The 19,454-nt window shown below is 42.5% G+C and overlaps 1 protein-coding gene across 1 annotated transcript; it reads left to right on the top strand.

The window, feature by feature from the left end:
• Nucleotides 1–1,722: 1,722 nt before the first annotated feature.
• On the top strand, nt 1,723–19,441 carry msh6 (mutS homolog 6 (E. coli)). The gene is made up of 13 exons (XM_080449033.1): nt 1,723–2,120; nt 3,329–3,531; nt 4,878–5,053; nt 5,686–6,065; nt 7,424–7,736; nt 8,462–8,721; nt 10,345–11,987; nt 13,263–13,543; nt 14,373–14,490; nt 14,611–14,700; nt 15,555–15,709; nt 16,399–16,598; nt 17,646–19,441. Exons 1-13 carry the CDS (start codon nt 1,846–1,848, stop codon nt 17,725–17,727), a joined length of 4,176 nt encoding a protein of 1,391 aa, XP_080305159.1. The 5' UTR covers nt 1,723–1,845; the 3' UTR covers nt 17,728–19,441.
• The last annotated feature ends 13 nt before the right edge of the window (nt 19,442–19,454 follow it).

Here is a 19,454-nt window from a genome sequence, read left to right as displayed (position 1 = left end):
TTTGAAGACAGTGAATGCAGTTCAACCTGCATACTTTAGATGGAAAAAGTACTCTCTGCTGGTCAATGGAAATGTTCTACGGACATGAATTGAGTGCTGGGGATCTGATTTGAAACAAGTCATTGCAGCTTTTATGAGCAATACATTTTACCTTGTACCTTGTTGACCTTGTATTATAAACTGTACTTCCATGTGCTTTTTCTCTGCAACCTTCCGAATTAAGGATTCAATCAATCAATCAATCAATCAAGATCTGTAGGGGGCGCAGTGGAGGAACATTTTTCCATCGGTGGAATATTTTCTTTTCTGGACAAAAAGTGTATATTAGTGCTGTATGTTTTATAATTTAATAATGTATATCTGCAAAGTAACTAGTAACTAAAGTTTTCAAATAATTGTAGTGGAGTAAAAGTACAATGTTTGCTTCTGAGATGTGGTGGAGTAGAAGTAAAAATATTGGAAATACTCAAGTAAAGTACACATACCTCAAAATTGTACTTAAGTACAGTACTAAGTAAATAATATACTTAGTTACTTTACACCACTGTGAGATTGTGGTGACTCTGCTCCAAAGATACCGAAAGTGGAAACGAAATCCTCTGCTCTCAGTTTGCTGTTCAGTTGCTGTGTGATCAGCTGAACTGAACGTACCCCCCTCTCTCTCTCTCTCTCTCTCTCTCTCTCTCTCTCTGTGTGTGTGTGCGCGCATGTGTGCGTGCGTGCTTGCTTGCGTGCGTGCGCGCATGCGTGCGTGTGTGTGTGTGTGTGTGTGTGTGTGTGTGTTATGATTCTGACGTTTTCAATCTACGAGAGTTGTAGGGTTCACCCCCCCATGGACACAGGGACTTTCAGCACTATACCCCGTAGACACTCCAAACATGCACAATTTGAAAATAAAGGTGCTTACCCCCACGCCGCAAATGTTAACTCTCGCTACGGGGTAGTAGTTTAATGTAATAATCCATATCTTTCAATAAAGAAGTGTTTTAATGCCGTCTGTGGCCGAACGCCATTTTTTCACCCTCGTTTACTTCCTGTTTACATTGAGTGTAATTCAGGGTTTCACCAGATGGGTGCGTCACTACCGCCCATTGGGAACTTCCGACAGAATCGGCCACAGACGGCATTAAAAGTAACACTTCTTTATTGAAAGATATGGATTATTACATTAAACTACTACCCCGTAGCGAGAGTTAATATTTGGGGCACCTTTTATTTTCAATGTGTACATGTTTGGAGTGTCTACGGGGTATAGTGCTGAAAGTCCCTGTGTCCATGGTGGGTGAAGGGGTGAACCCTACAACTCTCGTAGATTGAAAACGTCAGAATCATAAATACGTCTACGAGAGTTGTATTCTACAGCTAATCTCACCGCAAAGCGCCGCTATGGGCTGTAGTTCAAAACATTGGAACTATCCAAGGAACTATCTCATCAAGATAGACATAGCATTTCCGCAGTCAAAAGCTTCCTTGGTTCCATTCTGACCATGAGAGTCAACGCTGCTAGTGTCGTCGTCACTCTCATATTAGATCACGCTGGTTCTCCGCGCGCGACGGAGCTGTTGTTGATTTCAGTGGCCAATCATAGCGGGCGTTCGAACGACGCAGACCCACACGTGACTGTTTTGTTGTCGCTCGCCATTGGACGCCAACTATCACCCCGCCCACCTCACATGTTCGCTCACTGTGCAGGGCTTGTTTCCCGCGAACTGCAGTACTGGAGGCGGAGGGTAGCAAAGCTGCTAGTCGATGCTAAAGGGATTAAGGGAACTTTCCTGGTTTATTTTATACATTTAATATTAAATAATAACAAGTTTCCGACGTTCGGCAGAGAGAGCAGCAACCATGGCCAAGCAAAGCTCGCTGTTCAACTTCTTCACCAAGTCTCCTCCATCCAGGGCGGTTCAGTCCTCCCCGGCCGAGGCAGACACTCCATCCTCCGGCCAGAAGAACAGCTCCTCCTCGCCGAAGGAAGAGGCTCAGCTCACCGCCCCCCCGCAGCACAAGAACACCGACAAGAACCCCAAAACTACCCCCAAGGCCAGGAGCCATTCCAAGGCTGTGAAAGGGGGCTTTACCAAGCTCTTCGGCGACAAGGCGCCTGCTGCAGCCAAGGAAAGGTAAAACTGCAGTGGTGTAAAAATGTAGCTAAGTACATTTACTCAAGTACAGTACTTAAGTACAGTTTTGAGGCTATCTACAAGCTCACAATGCGTTGTGAGCTTGTAGATATTATCTACAAGCTCACAGCTTATATTTTTAAAGAGATTTTTAAACATTTGAAAACTTGTGAAATGGGACATTGTGCATAATGAGTACTTTATACATTTGGTCCTTTAAGTACATTTTGATACCAATACTAAAGTACTTTTGCTAAAGTAAATTTTGAATTCCGGACTTTTACTTGTAACAGAGTATTTCTACATTGCAGTATTGATACTTTTACTTAAGTAGAAAATGTGAGTACTTTTTCCACCACTGGTGGTGTGTTGGTGCAACCAAGTGCAACCACGTGTCACAGCTCAACTATACATAACACAGACAGTCACAATACTGTAGTACACTGAGTCTAATCGTCTTCCCCATTAGTATGAGTTGGGTACAGTACAGAAACTAATCTGAATGCAATATGTCATGGATGGTGCTGTGTGTTGTGTTGGGGAGCTGTACTGTACTGTTTAAAAGCCAGATAGATGTTATTGATTATCACAAAGATACAGTTTTCTCCTCCTATCCATAACCCAGCTACAACTTAGCTGGCAAACTGTGTGCCAAAGCATTTTAAGTAATACCTAAAGGAATAGCAATGTTATCAATGTGAGTGCTTTTAGCCCATTCAATGAACGCATCTCTGTCACTTTAGATTTCTTTGGCTATTCAAAAATAGCAGATATACAAGCCCCGTGCTATGAGCTTGTAGATCTGCTATTTTTGAAAATTTGTGAAAATGTGCAGATCTTTGTGTGTGTGTGTGTGTATATATATATATATATATATATATATATATATATATATATATATATATATATATATATATATATATATATATTATTTTTTACACAGGAAACATCTGTAAAAAATGTTGTCCCTGGGACCCACGGAAGCAAAGATTTGAGTCACAAATGTTCGCTTTAAAAAATATATATTCAAAGATTTGCATGAGTGCCGCGCTATGGGCTTGTATATCTGTTGACACAATTAGTGAAGCATTATTCGAAACTTCATAACACAAAGATAGTTTCTCTGAACAATCAGTAATCTAACCATGAAAAATAATGATATAACCACCTAATTGCTGTTCCTTCGCCTGGCTTTATCCCCTCTCCAGCTCTCCATGCCCTTTCAACGCCGGTGCTCTGTTGTGGACCAAAATGGAGGGTCACCCGTGGTGGCCCTGCATGATGGTGCCCCAGCCTCTGAGCGGGCAGCAGATGAGAGGCCGTGGACGTAACCAACGCCTGCACGTCCATTTCTTTGACGAGCCTCCTACCAGGGGCTGGGTCAGCACCAGATATGTTCGGGAATACCAAGGTATGAGCCGCAATGTGTTCACTCCATGTAGTTTACTAATCACACAGACCAGGGGTCTTCAACGTTTTTCAGGCCAAGGACCCCCTTGTTGAGAGAGAGAGATGAAGCAGGGACCCCCTCTATATTATATCCAATTGTGTTTCAGATTAAATTTTTTTTTTTTTTTTTTTACTTGGTCTGCTCTTTTTTTCCCTCTACACCTAAACCTCTCTGCCAAAAATAGCCGATCTACGATATTGTAGATCTGCTATTTTTGGCTAAAGTTCTCCTCAGAAAAGGGATGCTAGGGTTCAAGTGGTTAATGTAAAAAAACACAAAGATTTGGCTGTCCCCCTTGTAGTAACTCTGAGGACCCCCTAGGGGTCCCGGACCCCCTGTTTAAGACCCCTGACAGAGAGGATATTCAAGATTTAAAGATCATATTTAATAGCTTTTATTTATTTTTAGATCTGACGTTCATAGTGACAGAACACTATGCAAACCCCCCCCCCCCCCAAAAAAAACGTAAGTCTCGCTAGAAGAGATTGAAATCTCGAGATTTCGATCTCGTCTAGCGAGACTTCTGTTCTAGCTATTAAAATACGCGATCTAGCGCAAGGCCTATTGGCGCACGTTTTAAGCTGTGGCGGACCCGGGATGGAGTTATGACATTTTTCTACTGTACCATTCATCCTAAGATATCATAACATCATAGAAAAGGTAAGAAAACCGTAGTCCAAAATTCCCCTTTAACCAATGCAACTGTTTGCAACTGTTTGCAACCATTATCCCCAGATGGCACCAGTCTGCACCTGGTCCAGTTGCAATTTCTTGCAACTGGTTGCAAGTTGCGACCAGTTGCATTGGTGTGGACTGGGCTTTACAAGGCTGATTTAGGAGAACTCAATGATGTATGAACAACACATCAGACAGAAGAGACTGAGTACATTATCCTACACTGTGTGTGTGTGTGTGTGTGTGTGTGTGTGTGTGTGTGTGTGCATCCTGCTCTTCTATACTTCTCTTGTCCCGTCCGTATATGTTGGCATTGATGTGCAGATCTGACAAAAGATTAAATGAATAATAGCTGCATTATATTTCTCTCCCCTTTTACCCTCACACTCCAATGTCGCTCTCCCTCAAATCTTGATTTTTGACTGGTATTTGGTGGATGGTCCTAAACTTTTTTTTTTACCAATACTACATGAAAGAAAGAGCATCCTACATTGTTGCTCAGCTGCTGCAGTCTGTTTGTGGGAGTGATAACCTGCGCCTTGTGGTGAACTGTAGGCATGACACATCAGGCTTACAAAACACTGATGTTGTAGCAGTAATACTAATATTGTTTCAAACGCCTACCTCTGCAGGCTCTGACAGCAGTGACGCTAAAAGCGGAGGGGTGTTCTTCAGCATCAAACCTGTAATTCGTCGTGCAATGGAGCTCGCCGACGCAGTCATGTTTGACAGCCCTGAGAAGAGGTTGAAGATGCCCCTCTGCATGGATCCGTCTGATGATGAAGACGAGTATGAGGAAGATATGGAGGTGACATGTCAATTATATTGTAACATTATGTTGATGGTACAGACAAAACAAAAGGAAAACGTCTACATGTTTTAAGCAGTGGTGTAAAGTAACTAAGTACATTTACTCAAGTAGTGTACTTAAGTACAATGTTGAGGTATTTCTACTTTACTGGAGTATTTCCAATTTTCAGTACTTTTACTTCTACTCCACTACATCTCAAAATGCTAATATTATACTTTTACTCCACTACAATTATTTGAAAACTTTAGTTACTAGTTACTTTTTGATTATTATTACAAAACATACATTAACCACTTCAGCCCTATATACGTTTCGGCCATTTGAAAATAGCAGATCTACAAGCTCACAATGCGTTCTGCGCGATGAGTACTTTCTACTTGTGGTACTTTAAGAACATATTTATACCATTACTTTTGTACTTTTAACTCAAGTAAATTTTAAATTCTGGACTTTTACCTGTAACAGAGTATTTCTACATTGCAGTATTGATACTTTTACTTAAGTAAAAAACGTAAGTACTTTTTCCACCACTGGTTTTAAGTTGCTTTCTGTGAAATAAATCTCTAATCTTCCCAATTCAAACCGTACATTTTTCTTTAAATTCTTCATATTCTTCTTGCTTTCTTTAGGTTGACAAATCAACCATGAGCGATGAAGACCTCACAGACGAGGAGGAGGAACCGGAAGCAGAGGAAGCCAGGTCCAAGGCCAGCCGCCGCTCAACGCGTGCCGCGGTAGAAAACGGAAGCAAACCCAAGCGCCGCCGCATCGTCGTGGCGTCGGACAGCGAACAAGAGTCGGGCGATGAATTCAAACCAGAAAAAGGCGCGGGGGCCAGCAGCGATGATGATGACGAGGAGGAAAAAGAGGTGGCGAGCAGTGAAGAGGAGAGCGAGGAAGCGAGCGAGTCCGAAGCGGACAGCCCGGTGAAGCCTCAAAAACGCAAACGCCCTGCAGAGAAGCCGTCCAAACCACAGACCAAGCCCGCCACCCCTGTTAACACCCCTAGGTAGGCCTGTCGCAATTATTAACATGATCGCCTAATCGCAATTATTTGAGATAATCTCAATTATTTTGTGTAATCGTTATAATCGTTGATTCGTTATGATTTATTTATTTATTCTGCCAGTGAATGAGTTAACATGTTGAAAAATGTTCAGGCGCTTTCAAACATTTTCCGTAACCAGTGGAAATAGCCGATCTACAAGCTCACAACGTGTCGCCACTACTGGTGAAACATTTTGAAAGTATAAAGTTATTAAATATGTCCGTCAATGTCTTTGCATATTTAAATTATTCGGCATTATCTGCCCTGTGCAACTTTTGTTTACTTAAAGGGGTAGTTCACCCCCCAAATAACTTTTTTTCTATTAATTACTCACCCCATGGAGCCTTGAATTCATGGATATTTTTTTGTTTTTGTCGCATTCCTTCCTTTATTATTTGATTATAATAAATTTAGCCCCATTGATTCCGGTAGGAGACACAAATGCATTTGTGTCTCCTACCGGAATCAATGGGGACACATTTATTATAATCAAATTATTGGCTTAGGAATGTGACAAAAACAAAAAATATCTATGAATTCAAGGCTCCAGATGGTCAGTAATCAATAGAAAAAAAGTTATTTTGGGGGTGAACTACCCCTTTAAGCCTAAAAGCCACTAGCCAGACATTAATTTAATTCTTATTGCGTATAATGTTCCAGTGTTTCTATGTCAAAATCACAATTAAATCGTTAATCGCAATTATTTGCGTGACAGTTAATCGTCAAGTAAAATGTTATATTGGTGACAGCCCTACCCAGGGCTTCCACGGCCATGAAATTCCTGGAAATATTTTCATATTAGAAAAACTGTTTTCCAGGCCTGGAAAAGGTTTGGAATTAATCACATGTTTTGGAAAATGTTTGAATATCATCTCTGTCGGAGGGAATGTACTTTTCAGGATTCAAAGTCAAAAGTAACAGATCTACAAGCTCAAAACACGTCGCTTCGCGTCGCGTTTCTAGCTTGCAGATCTTTGATACTTTTGTGTGACACTGTAGTATGATCAAGTAGGGCGTTAATTTACAAAAAAATAATATCAAATATGGAGAGGTTTCTGCCCGACAGCAACAAAATATTTTTTTTGTCCAACATTACGTGAAAGATGTAGCATGGTAAAGTGCAGTGCTACGTGATAGGTCGTTAGCTTGTAGATCTGTCTTTTTGTCACATGACACCTTCGCTCGAGTCTGTCTTGGTGCATTGATAGCACACTGGTTTAAGAGTCCCATTATTGTGGCGTATGATTGCTATAGGCCTGGAAATGGGGTAAAATACTTAGTTATGGTTAAAAATGTGTGGAAACCCTGTCTGCCCCTAGGAGAGCGGCGCCCGCCGTCACGGCCGACACCAAGTCCAGGCTGTCTGCCTTCTCCGCCCCCGACAGCTTCGAGAGCGAGGCCGGTGGCGGTGCGGGCGGGGCCGGTGGAAGCGCCACCGTCTGGGACCACGAGAAGCTGGAGTGGCTGCAGGACGGCCGGAGGAAGGACCGACGGCGGCGGCGGCAGACGGAGGACGACTACGACCCCAACACCCTGTACGTCCCCGAGGACTTTGTGAACAGATGCACGCCCGGCATGCGGCGCTGGTGGGAGCTGAAGTCTGAGATGTTCGACGCCGTGCTCTTCTACAAGGTGGGGCAAGTCAGATAGAGCAGTGGTTCTCAACCTTTTCAGGCCGCGACCCCCCCAAAATAATCATATTTGAACTGGGGACCCCCCATTTTGTTTGACTCCGTTCCACAGATAAATATATACACTATATAATATATAGTGAAAATAGCAGATCTACAAGGCGCTTTGAGCTTGTAGATCTGCTATTTTCCAAAAATGTTCTCATCTATCTTATATTATTTGACAATTTGGCCAATGTTTTATAGTATAGTTTGTTCTATGCTTTTGTTGCAGTAATGGTCTTTTCTTTCGTTTTTAGTTTAGTTTTAGGTATTAAAAAGGTCTTAAAAGTCCTGTCACTTCACTATCACCAGGGGACCCCCCAAAAATCATGTGGGGACCCCCCTGGGGGTCCCGACTCACAGGTTGAGAACCACTGAGATAAGAGTATCTACTAGTAGGAGGGTTGGTTTTATTATTTGATAATAATTTGTTATTACTGAGGTTATTTTTATTGTTGTATTTTTATGTTTTATTTTTAACAATGCAGTGGAGATGGTTAGGTTGTGAATACATTTTGAAAAATTGTGAAAATTACCAGTGAAAAATAGGGTAGGAGTTTATACGTTTTAGACCTCATCCTACTCCTTTTTCGGTCATTGTTGTTGTTTTCTTCTGTTTTGTATTATATTTGTCATTTTTTTAAACAATGTTCGTAATAAAACTCATTCATTAATTCCTTCAAGGTGGGGAAGTTCTACGAGCTGTACCACATGGACGCCGTCATCGGCGTGAACGAGCTGGGCCTGACCTTCATGAAGGGCGCCTGGGCCCACTCGGGCTTCCCGGAGATCGGCTTCGGCCGCTTCTCCGACGGCCTGGTCCAGAAGGGCTACAAGGTGGCCCGCGTGGAGCAGACGGAGACCGTCGACATGATGGAGGCCCGCTGCAAGACCATGTTCAAGCCCACCAAGTTTGACAAAGTGATCAAGAGGGAGGTGTGCAGGTATAGGCCTGTCACAGTTATTACATAATCGCCTAATTACAGTTATTTGAGATGATCACAATTATTTTACATAATCGTCATAATCGTATCTATGTTGAAAACATAACATTTTTAATAATTTAATAATTTTCAAAATAGTAGAAATAGCAGATCTACAAGCTCACAACGCGTCACGTTGTAGATCAACTATTTCTACTGTTTTGAAAATTATTAAATACGTCAGTAATTTCTTTGTATATTTCAGTTATTTGTCATATCTACCCCATGTGTGCAATTGTTTTTTATTACAAAGCCTCTTAACCCTAACACATTCCATGCCAGACGTTAATCTCATAATGTACTCACCAGTTAAAATCCTTAAGATTGAGCTGTGCACTGTCTGTTTACATCGCCCAGATCTCACTGAATCTACCAGTGAAAACCACGTGTCAAACGGACCTCCATGGTTATAGTTAGAGCGGATTACGTTAAACAGTGATATGCGAGGAGAAAAAACTACAGGAAGAGAATTGAGTTTCAGTGTGCGCTTTAGAATGGGAGCCGACGTGATCGTCAAAACCGGATCCCAAATAATTCTGTTTCCGGTCTTCAAACCGGAACCGGAAATGGATCAAAAAATTCCGAAAGTGCACCTGGGAAAAAATCAACGCGAATCGGCGGTTCGCGTAGATCTACGCGATTGGCACGCTGCGGCTTTAAATAGGTTCGCGTAGATCTACGCGATTGGCATTCAATGTGTTAAGACCTGGAACGCATCTGTGTCACTTTTTGATTTGAGCTAAAAAGCATTATTTTACACTTTGGCTATTAAAAAATAGCAGATCTACAAGCTCGTAGCGTGGCACAGAGTGCCGCGCTACGAGCTTGTAGATCTGCTATTTTTGAAAAATCGTGAAAATGGGTGCAAAACTTGAATTTATATTATATGAACTTGAATATATATTGTTAATTGTAAAGCGAACATTTTTAACTCAAATCTTTGCTTCTGGGGGTCCCTGGAACAAGATGGGGGTCCGCGACCAAACACATATCATTTTGGGGGTCCTTGACATGAAAAAGTTTGAGAACCACTCATATAGAAACATACGTTTTTTTTTCAGAATTAGACGACATTTTGTAGAATCAGCCTTTTGTAGAACCCCGTCTTAATGGGTTAAAGGCAAACGGAAATTAAGTTTTTATTCATACAGTATGTTCCAATGTTCAATGGCCAAACACACAATTAAATCGTTAATTGCAATTATTTGAGTGACAATTAATCGTCAACTTAAAGGAGGAGTTCACCCAAAAAATTACTTATTTTCTATCAATTACACACCCCATGAAGCCTTGATTTCATGGATTTATTTTTGTTTTTGTAGTATTCCTAAGACAATAATTTGATGACCGTGTGTATTTCCGGTAGGAGACACAAATAATCTACCGGTACTTTGTGTCTCCTACCGGATACATTAGCCGGTAGGAAATGACGAGAATCAAATTATTAGCTTAGGAATGCGACAAAAACAAAAAAGAATCCATGGATTCAAGGCTTCATAGGGTGTGCAATTGATAGAAAATAAGTAATGTTTTGGGTGAACTCCTCCTTTAATTAATTTCTCATGGTGACGGCCCTATGTCCAGGGTGATCACGCGGGGCACGCAGACCTACAGCGTGCTGGACGGCGCCCCCTCCGAGACGCAGAGCAAGTACCTGCTGGGCCTGAGGGAGAAGGCGGAGGACGAGACGTCGGGCCGCTGCCGCTCCTACGGCGTGAGCTTCGTGGACACCTCGGTGGGCCGCTTCCACGTGGGCCAGTTCCAGGACGACCGCCACTGCTCCCGCCTGCGCACGCTCGTGGCCCACTTCTCCCCCGCCCAGGTGCTCTTCGAGAAGGGGAACCCGTCGGCCGAGACGCGGAAGATACTGAAAGCCTCGCTGTCCTCCACCATGCAGGAGGGTCTCAACGCCACCTCGCAGTTTTGGGACGCTCAGAAGACCCTCAAGGTCCTGGCGGAGGAGGACTACTTCAAAGAGAGCGTCGGGAAGGATCAGGAAGAGTCGGGAAACAACAACGTCCTTCCCGCCGTCCTGAAGAACATGACCTCCGAGAGCGATTCTCTGTGCCTTACGCCCAAGGAGGGCTGTGAGCTGGGTCTGTCGGCGCTGGGCGCCTGCATCTTCTACCTGAAGAAGTGCCTGGTGGACCACGAGCTGCTGTCCATGGCCAACTTCGAGGAATACGTCCCCGTCGACGTGGAGATGGAGAAGGCGGCCGACCCCTCCAGCTTCTTCGCCCGGACGCGTCAGCGCATGGTCCTGGACGGCGTGACCCTGGCCAACCTGGAGATCCTTCACAACGGCTCCGGAGGAACGGAAGGCACGCTGCTGGAGCGCTTGGACACCTGCTCCACGCCGTTCGGCAAACGCCTCCTCAAGCAGTGGCTCTGCGCGCCCCTCTGCAACCCCACGTCCGTCCGCGACAGGCTGGACGCCCTGGAGGACCTGATGGGGGCTCAGGCCCAGGCCGCGGAGGTCTCGGAGCTCCTCAAGAAGCTCCCGGACCTGGAGCGTCTCCTGAGCAAGATCCACAGCATAGGCATGCCTGTGAAGGGCGCGGACCACCCCGACAGCAGAGCGGTCCTCTACGAGGAGGTCACCTACAGCAAGCGCAAGATAGCGGACTTTCTCTCGGCGCTGGAGGGCTTCAAAACCATGCAGGAGATAATATCCGCCTTGGATCCGGTCTTGGGAGAATTCCGGTCCGCTCTGCTCCGCCAGGTGGTCAGTTTGAAAGCCAGCAGCGAGGACGGCCTCTTCCCGGACCTCTCCGCGGAGCTCAAGCGCTGGGACACGGCGTTCGACCACCAGAAAGCCCGCACCACCGGCGTCATCACCCCCAAGGCCGGCTTCGACCCGGAGTTCGACGAGGCTCTGAGCGGCATCGAGAGCATCGACAGAGAGCTGCTGGACTACCTGGACCGGCAGAAGAAGAGGCTGGGATGCAAGAGCATGACCTACTGGGGCACCGGGCGAAACCGCTTCCAGATGGAGGTGCCCGAGAGCCTCTCCCAGAGGAACATTCCGGAGGAGTACGAGGTGAAGTCCACCAAGAAGGGCTGGAAGCGCTACGTCACCCGCGAGTCTGAGCGGCTGTTCTCGGAGCTGCAGGAGCTGGAGGAGAAGAGAGACGCGGCCCTGAAAGACTGCATGAGGAGGCTCTTCTACAACTTCGATAAGAACTACAGAGACTGGCAGACTGGGGTCGAATGCATGGCTGTGTTAGGTAAACGTTGTTTATGTTTATGCATGGTTTTATGCAGAATTAATGCAGAATTAATTAAGTTTGTCAACAGTGAGCAAGTAAAAGAATATTTCTTATTAGTGCTGAGTAGGGTGTACATAGTAACATGTTTTGTCATTGCAATTCACACGGCTGCAGGGTAGGCAATGAAACGGATAAAAAAGCTGCAGAATAAAATGTCAATGTAAATCTGTCATTTTAGATTTTAACCATTATCTTATACAGTGAGCTTGTAGATCTGCTATTTTTTTGAAAAATCATATAAAATGTGTGCAAATCTTTGAATATATATATATTTTTCTAAAGCAAACATTTTTAACTCAAATCTTTGCTTCTGGGGGATTCTACAAATGTCTTCTAAATCCTAACAGTTTTTTTGACAAAGCTTATATTGCTATAATCAGTGGTTCTCAAACTTTTTCATGTCAAGGACCCCCAAAATGTTATGCATGTTGTTCCATGGACCCCCCAGAAGTTGTAACGGAGTTCAAAAATGTTCGCTTTAAATTTGCACAAAAAATGCAGATCTACAAGCTCATAGCGTGGCTTTGAGCTTGTAGATCTGCTATTTTAGCCAAAGAAATCTTATAATGACACAGATGCGTTCTCGGTCTTAAAGGGTTAATGAACTTGTCTAGGGGGGTTGGGTTGGAGGGCGTCTACTTCTGAATACATTTGTGTGTTGCTTCTGTGAGAAGTATAAGTAAGTAATCTGTGAGCAATGTGCTTTAAATAGTTAACACACAGCAGTGACCGGTTGCTTGTCGATGTCTGGAAATCATGTTGACACCACATGATGGGATACTTGGTTATATTTTATTATCATGATTGCCAGTGTAATGAAAGGGGAAAGAAGCCACTGGGGCTTGCTCCTCCTGACAGAGGCAGAATGATCATGATTACATTGTTAATTATTTATCTCTACTAACAGCTGCATAATGTGTTTATAATGGGCTTCTTTGGCCACTGGGTCAACTCATTACTCACACGGTTACTGGGATTTTGTTCCATTTATTTCTAACCGAACGGCACAGCCACCGTCTAGATAGATGCGATAGATGTTAATTATTAACCACTTTCAATTTGGCCTCCTTATTTGGGGCATTGCATTACAGGAGATTTTCAAAAAATATTAGATCTACAGCTCAAAATGCGACACACGTTTGTTTCGTAATTTTTTTAGGTAAAACAATGTATAACGGCAAAAAATGTAAAAAAAATATATAATAAAAAGGCAATTCAACTCTTTATTTCCAGATGTGCTGCTGAGCCTGGCGCGCTACAGTCAAGGGGGAGATGGACCAATGACGCGGCCAGAAGTCCTGCTTCCTGGTGACGGGGACCAATCGGCGCCCTTCCTGGAGCTCACCGGATCCCGCCACCCGTGTGTCACAAAGACGTTCTTCGGAGACGACTTCATCCCCAACGACATCTTCATCGGGTGCCCCGGCGGCGATGAGGATCAGGGGAAAGGCCTCGCCCCCTGTGTTCTCGTCACGGGACCCAACATGGGTGGGAAGTCCACCCTCATGAGACAGGTGGGTTCATTGTTGCATGGATTATATACCAGCTGAATGAAAGTAAACCTCTGTAAACCTTATTTTTTTGGGCATGTCATCATAGGCCAACATTTTCAAAAATAAGACGTAAGTGCCGGGGAAGCATCTGTGTAACCACTTTATCCATATTTTATACTTTTGGCTATTCAAAAATAGCAGATCTACAAGGTCATAGCGCGGCACCGAGTGCCGCGCTATGACCTTGTAGATCTGCTATTTAATTGTGCAAATATTTGAATATATATATATATTTTAAAGGGAACATTTTGACTCAAATCTTTGCTTCTGGGGGGTCAAAATATTTTGAAATTTGGGTCCGTGACCAAATACAAAAAGGTTTGAGAACCACTGATATATAACAACATAAGTTTCTTTTAAAAAAAACGTTAGGATTTAGAAGACATTTGTAGAATCTCCAGAAGCAAATATTTGAGTTCAAAACGTTGCTTTAAAAATGTATATATTCAAAGTATTGCACAAATTTTCATTACCAGCTCATAGCGCTGCACTCGGTGCCGTGCTATGAGCTTGTAGATCTGCTATTTTTTAATAGCCAAAGAAATCTAAAAATTAGACCAGATAAATTCCTGGTCTTGGTCATTCCTGGGTTAAGGGAGTACCTAGATTAACTTTTCAGTTCAGGTCTCTTATGTTCAGAGCCAAATACGATTTTTGGCTTATCTAGATTGGAATTGGAATGCTTTGTATAAAGTCTGAACAGCTATAAAAAAAAAGCACACGCCGAAATAGATTTTTGATGATCAGATTTGCATATTAATTAATAACACTTTGTGCGTTTCCTGTACAGTGTGGCCTGGTGGTCATCCTAGCTCAGCTGGGCTGCTATGTCCCCGCTGAGACCTTTCGCTTCACCCCAGTCGACAGAGTCTTCACCCGCCTGGGAGCCTCGGATCGCATTATGTCTGGTAAAATAACCACACAAAATCCTGATTCAAATTGGGGAGATGTCCTCCTCCTGAGCATTCTGTGTGTGTGTGTGGGGAAAGTCTTATTCACCATTATACCGTGTGTGTCTTTTTTTACAGGGGAGAGTACCTTCTTTGTCGAGCTAAGCGAGACTGCGAGCATCCTGCACCACGGAACCAAACACTCCCTTGTGCTCCTGGACGAACTGGGTAAGATGTTAAAAGGATAGTTCACCCCCAAAAGGACATTTTTCGATCGATTTCTCACCCCATGAAGCCTTGGATTTGTGGAGATTTATTAGTTTTTGTAGCATTCCTAAACCAATAATCTGATGCCCGGCGGAGGCTCCGATGGGCTCAAAGTGCCAACTTTTGAGTCTCTTACCGGAGACATTACCATCTTTATGTTATGTTATTTATCATATCTGCTCTGTGCAATTTCTTATTACGAAACCTAAAAGGCTTCATATGTTCCAATGTTCAATGCCAAACACACAATTAAATCGTTAGATTATTAATTATATATCGCAATTATTTGAGTGACAATTAATTGTCTTAACCCATTAAGACCTGAAGAAGCATCTGTGTCACTTTTTCATTTGAGCTAAAAAGCATTATTTTACACTTTGGCTATTCAAAAATAGCAGATATACAAGCTCATAGCGCGGCACCGAGTGCCGCGCTATGAGCTTGTAGATCTGCTATTTTTGAAAAATCGAGAAAATGTGTGCAAATTAATATATGTATATTCTTTTAAAGCGAACATTTTTAACTCAAATCTTTGCTTCCGGGGGTCCCTGGAACAACATATTTTGAGATGGGGGTCCGCGGTCAAATACATATCATTTTGGGGGTCCTTGACATGAAAAGGTTTGAGCACCACTGATATAGAAACATAGGTATTTCAGAAAACTGTTGGGATTTAGAAGACATTTTGTAGAAATCGGCTTCAGGTCTCAATGGGTTAAATGTGTAATCGTGACAGCCCTAGAGTACAGTAAATCCTAATGTTTTAGATCCTTGTGCGACGTTAATGAGACACGACCTACCGCTGTTCCTCGTAGGCAGGGGCACGGCCACGTATGACGGCACGGCCATCGCCAGCGCCGTGGTGAAGGAGCTGGCTGAGCAGATCTGCTGTCGCACCCTGTTCTCCACACATTACCACTCGCTGGTGGAGGATTATGCAAACAACCCCGCAGTGAGGCAGGGCCATATGGTGAGTACACGACTACAATGCACACTGCTGACCCTGTTGTACATTAAAGGGATAGTTCACCCCCAAAGCGACTTTTATTCTATCGATTACACACGCAATGGAGACTTTAGTTCATGGATTTTTTTTTTTTTTTTTGTCACATTCCTAAGCCAATCATTTGATGACCGGCGGCGGCTCCGGTAGGAGACACAAAGTGTCAACTTTGAGTCTCCTACCGGAGACATTAGCATATTTCCGCTAGTCATCAAATTATTGGCGTAAGAATGCGGCAAAAGCAAAACAACCTCCATGAATTCAAGGCTTCATGTGGTGTGCAATTAATAGAAAATGAGTCATCTTTTGGGTGAGCTATCCCTTTAATACAGTTTTCAGTCTCTTTTTTTTGCCCCCATCTCTTATAATAATTTGTACTCATTTATGTTGCTTTAACCATTTAAGACCTGTTAAAAACAAAATCCAAAATAGCAGATTTACCAGCTCACAATACCTCACGATGTGTCACGTTGTAAGCTTGTAGATCGGCAATTTTGGAAAATCATTTGAACATTTTCACCTATGACATGCCTAAAAAAAGGGTGAAAGTGCTCTAAATAAAGTTATTTTTGTTTTGTAAAGCGTCTTTGCGTAAGTAGCACTCTATACGTTTTACTTATCGTGTTATTAGAAATAATAAACATTGTGTCCGTCAGGCCTGCATGGTGGAGAACGAGTGTGAGGACCCGAGTCAAGAAACCATCACCTTCCTGTACAAGTTCATCTCTGGAGCTTGTCCCAAGAGCTACGGCTTCAACGCCGCACGGCTGGCCAACCTGCCCGAGGAGGTCATTCAGGCAGGCCACCGGAAGGCCAGAGAGTTTGAGAAAACCACCATCAGCCTCAGAGTCTTCAAGTATGTATTGTTTGAATTATCCTGAAACTGTTAATACTGCACCACTTGTCTACTTCCAGGTATCGCCTGGTAAGTAAAATGTAAGACTTAACCCATTAAGACCTGGTACGCATCAGTGTCACTTTTAGATTGCTTTAGGCTATTCAAAAATAGCAGATATACAAGCTCATAGCGCGGCACTCGGTGCCGCGCTACGAGCTTGTAGATCAGCTATTTTTGAAAAGTCTTGAAAACATTTTTTTCCCGCTTTTTTTCAAAAAAAACTGTTAGGATTTAGAAAACATTTTTAAGAATCGCCTCAGGTCTTAATGGGTTAAGACATGTATGCCACCTAGAATACAATTTAGGATCAACTTGCAACAAAAATAAACATGAAAAGCTACACCACCTTTTCATGAAAAGTGAAAGATACTATTCTCAAATTGATATGCAAATTTGTCAAGAATGGAGCTAGAAGTTCTTCTGGTATTCAACAAACTACCAGATGCTATAGAATAGTTATAATAGATTGGGAACACATCATTTCACCTTGCCTCTTTTAAATTGAAGGTAGGTGATATTTTTTGGTAATAATTGCTATAGAGTGTTTGTTCTGTAAAAAGGGATCTCTCTGTCTCTCCAGCTCTTTAATAAACAGAAAATAAAAGTTCAGGTAGGTGACAAAATGTCAGCCAATCAGGAGAGAGTACCCATTTATCAGCTTCATTTTTCCCATTTCTTTGTGTCATTACTTCTAAGTTCACTTGTTTAATCTGTGTCCTGCCAAAGTTCTATATCCTGACCTGAAAATGCATTTTCTAATTGCATTAATTTGATAAAGAGCTGGACAGACATGGGAGACTCCTGTTACTGAACAAACATTCTACAGCAATGAGTACTATCAGAATATAGAGCTATTAACACTTATTTTAAGCAAAGAAAATCACTTACCCTACCTTTTAATATGAATTAAGTATGTTTAAGGACCTGCAGAACCCTGTACTTGCTTCATTTGGTTTGAATATTTGCTCATTGTTGGGTGTCTTGTGTTTTTTTCTTTCCCTACAGGAAGCTCTGTCTGTTTGCTGAAGACCCCACTTTGGGCAAGACAGACTTTACCTCGTTGGTTCAGATGATCAGCAGCCTGTGAACATATTCTTTTTCTTGCCAAGTTGTTTTCTATACATTGTTGTAGTTTGTTCTAGTTTGTTATCTGTTCCTAAGATTAAAAAAACACTACTGTAATGATCTAATAAAGTTTATTAAAAAAAAGACCCATTTCTCATCTAGGAAATTAAACCCTTTTAATTCACACTAGCGCCTACATAATGGTTATTGAATACTTCACAATATATTAAGTCTAGATGTTATGATACATGCATACAATTCAGGCTGTATGAGAACCCACAGTCACCAATACACATGAATGAAGGGGGAGCAATGAAACCATATAGCGCTGTAAAGATACGTCGTCTCAGCTCCAGTAGAGTAAAAGCCGTTTAAAATTCTCCAGCAATGTTGTGCCTCATGGAAAGTCTTGGCTATCATGAAGTGGAACAGGAGTGCTTTTATATGAAAATGTTTCTGGTGTTGCCCTACTTGTCAGAATGTGGGACAACTGAGGTAAAATATCAACAGCATCATAAATGGCCTTTTCAACAATCCCATCAAAGTGGATGTGGTGTTCTTTTTCAGTATATGAATTGATTTATCCACTTAAGGGATAGTTCACCCAAAAAATGCCTTATTTTCTATCAATTACACACCATGAAGCCTTGAATTCATGGAGATTTTTGTTTTTGTCGCATTCCTAAGGCAATAATTTGATGACCGGCGGAATGATGCACTCCAAGTGTCAACTTTAAGTCTCCTACTGGAGCCGCCGCTGGTCATCAAATTATTGCCTTAGGAATGCGACAAAAACTAAAAGATCTCCATGGGATGTGTAATTAATAGAAAAAGTCATTTTGGCGGGTGAACTATCCCTTTAAGCCCTATTTTATACTTTAAGCAGCACAAATAGCCGATTTAGCAGATTTCTACCTATGACATGCCCTAAATAGGGACACCAGGGTTAATGCGACATTTTCATAAGATATCACATGGGCACAAACCAGAGTAGGATGTTAATTTAGCTTGAAGGATACTTTTTTATATTAAGCAGTCATGGATGGGTATTTCCTTTCTATTGGTCATACTCTTCCACAATTGTGAATAGATCTCAAACTACCACTTGTGAGAGGTTCCAGAGGAGACATCAGCTCCACTAGATTTTCTGTTGACGTCTCCTCTTCCAGACCGTGAGCAAGAAAAATTCAGTCTCAGAAATTCAGTCTCTGCGATTTTTCTTTCCCGTCAGTGGGATAACCACCCTTCCTACTTCTTACTATTTGGTTCTCAACCAGTGGTCCTTGAGGGGGTCCCCAGAAAGAAGGTCTTAATACATGTTCACCCCTTTAACCATATCATATACATTTGCTATTCAAAAATAGCAGATATACAAGCTCCGTCACTTTGTACCATGCTGTGAGCTTGTATATCTGCTCTTTTTGAAAATGTTCAGGGCCCCTGGTGTTTGTAGAATTTTGCATTTTTTAACACATCTCTTCTGGGGGTCCCTGACACGAAAAAGGTTGAAAACCACTGCTCTATTTCAATACTATGCATGGCAAAGTATAAAATACGGCTTAACCTGCAATATTCATACGACTCCAGATTGGGGCAAATATTATCAGATCTGATGATTTCCTCCAAAATGCTTTTTACATTTTCAGCTTATGTACAACGACTTGACATATGGCGCTCCTCCAAACAGACAAGACTAAAAAAAAGAGTCTTGTGAAAGGGTTTCAATACATCAGTAATATGCATTGTGCT

Source organism: Gymnoscopelus braueri (assembly GCF_963280865.1).
Source record: "Gymnoscopelus braueri genome assembly, chromosome: 14".
In the NCBI taxonomy this organism is placed as follows: Eukaryota; Metazoa; Chordata; class Actinopteri; order Myctophiformes; family Myctophidae; genus Gymnoscopelus; species Gymnoscopelus braueri.
The sequence above is the reverse complement of the archived record's forward strand: the minus strand, read 5'-3'. Positions and strand labels throughout refer to the sequence as shown.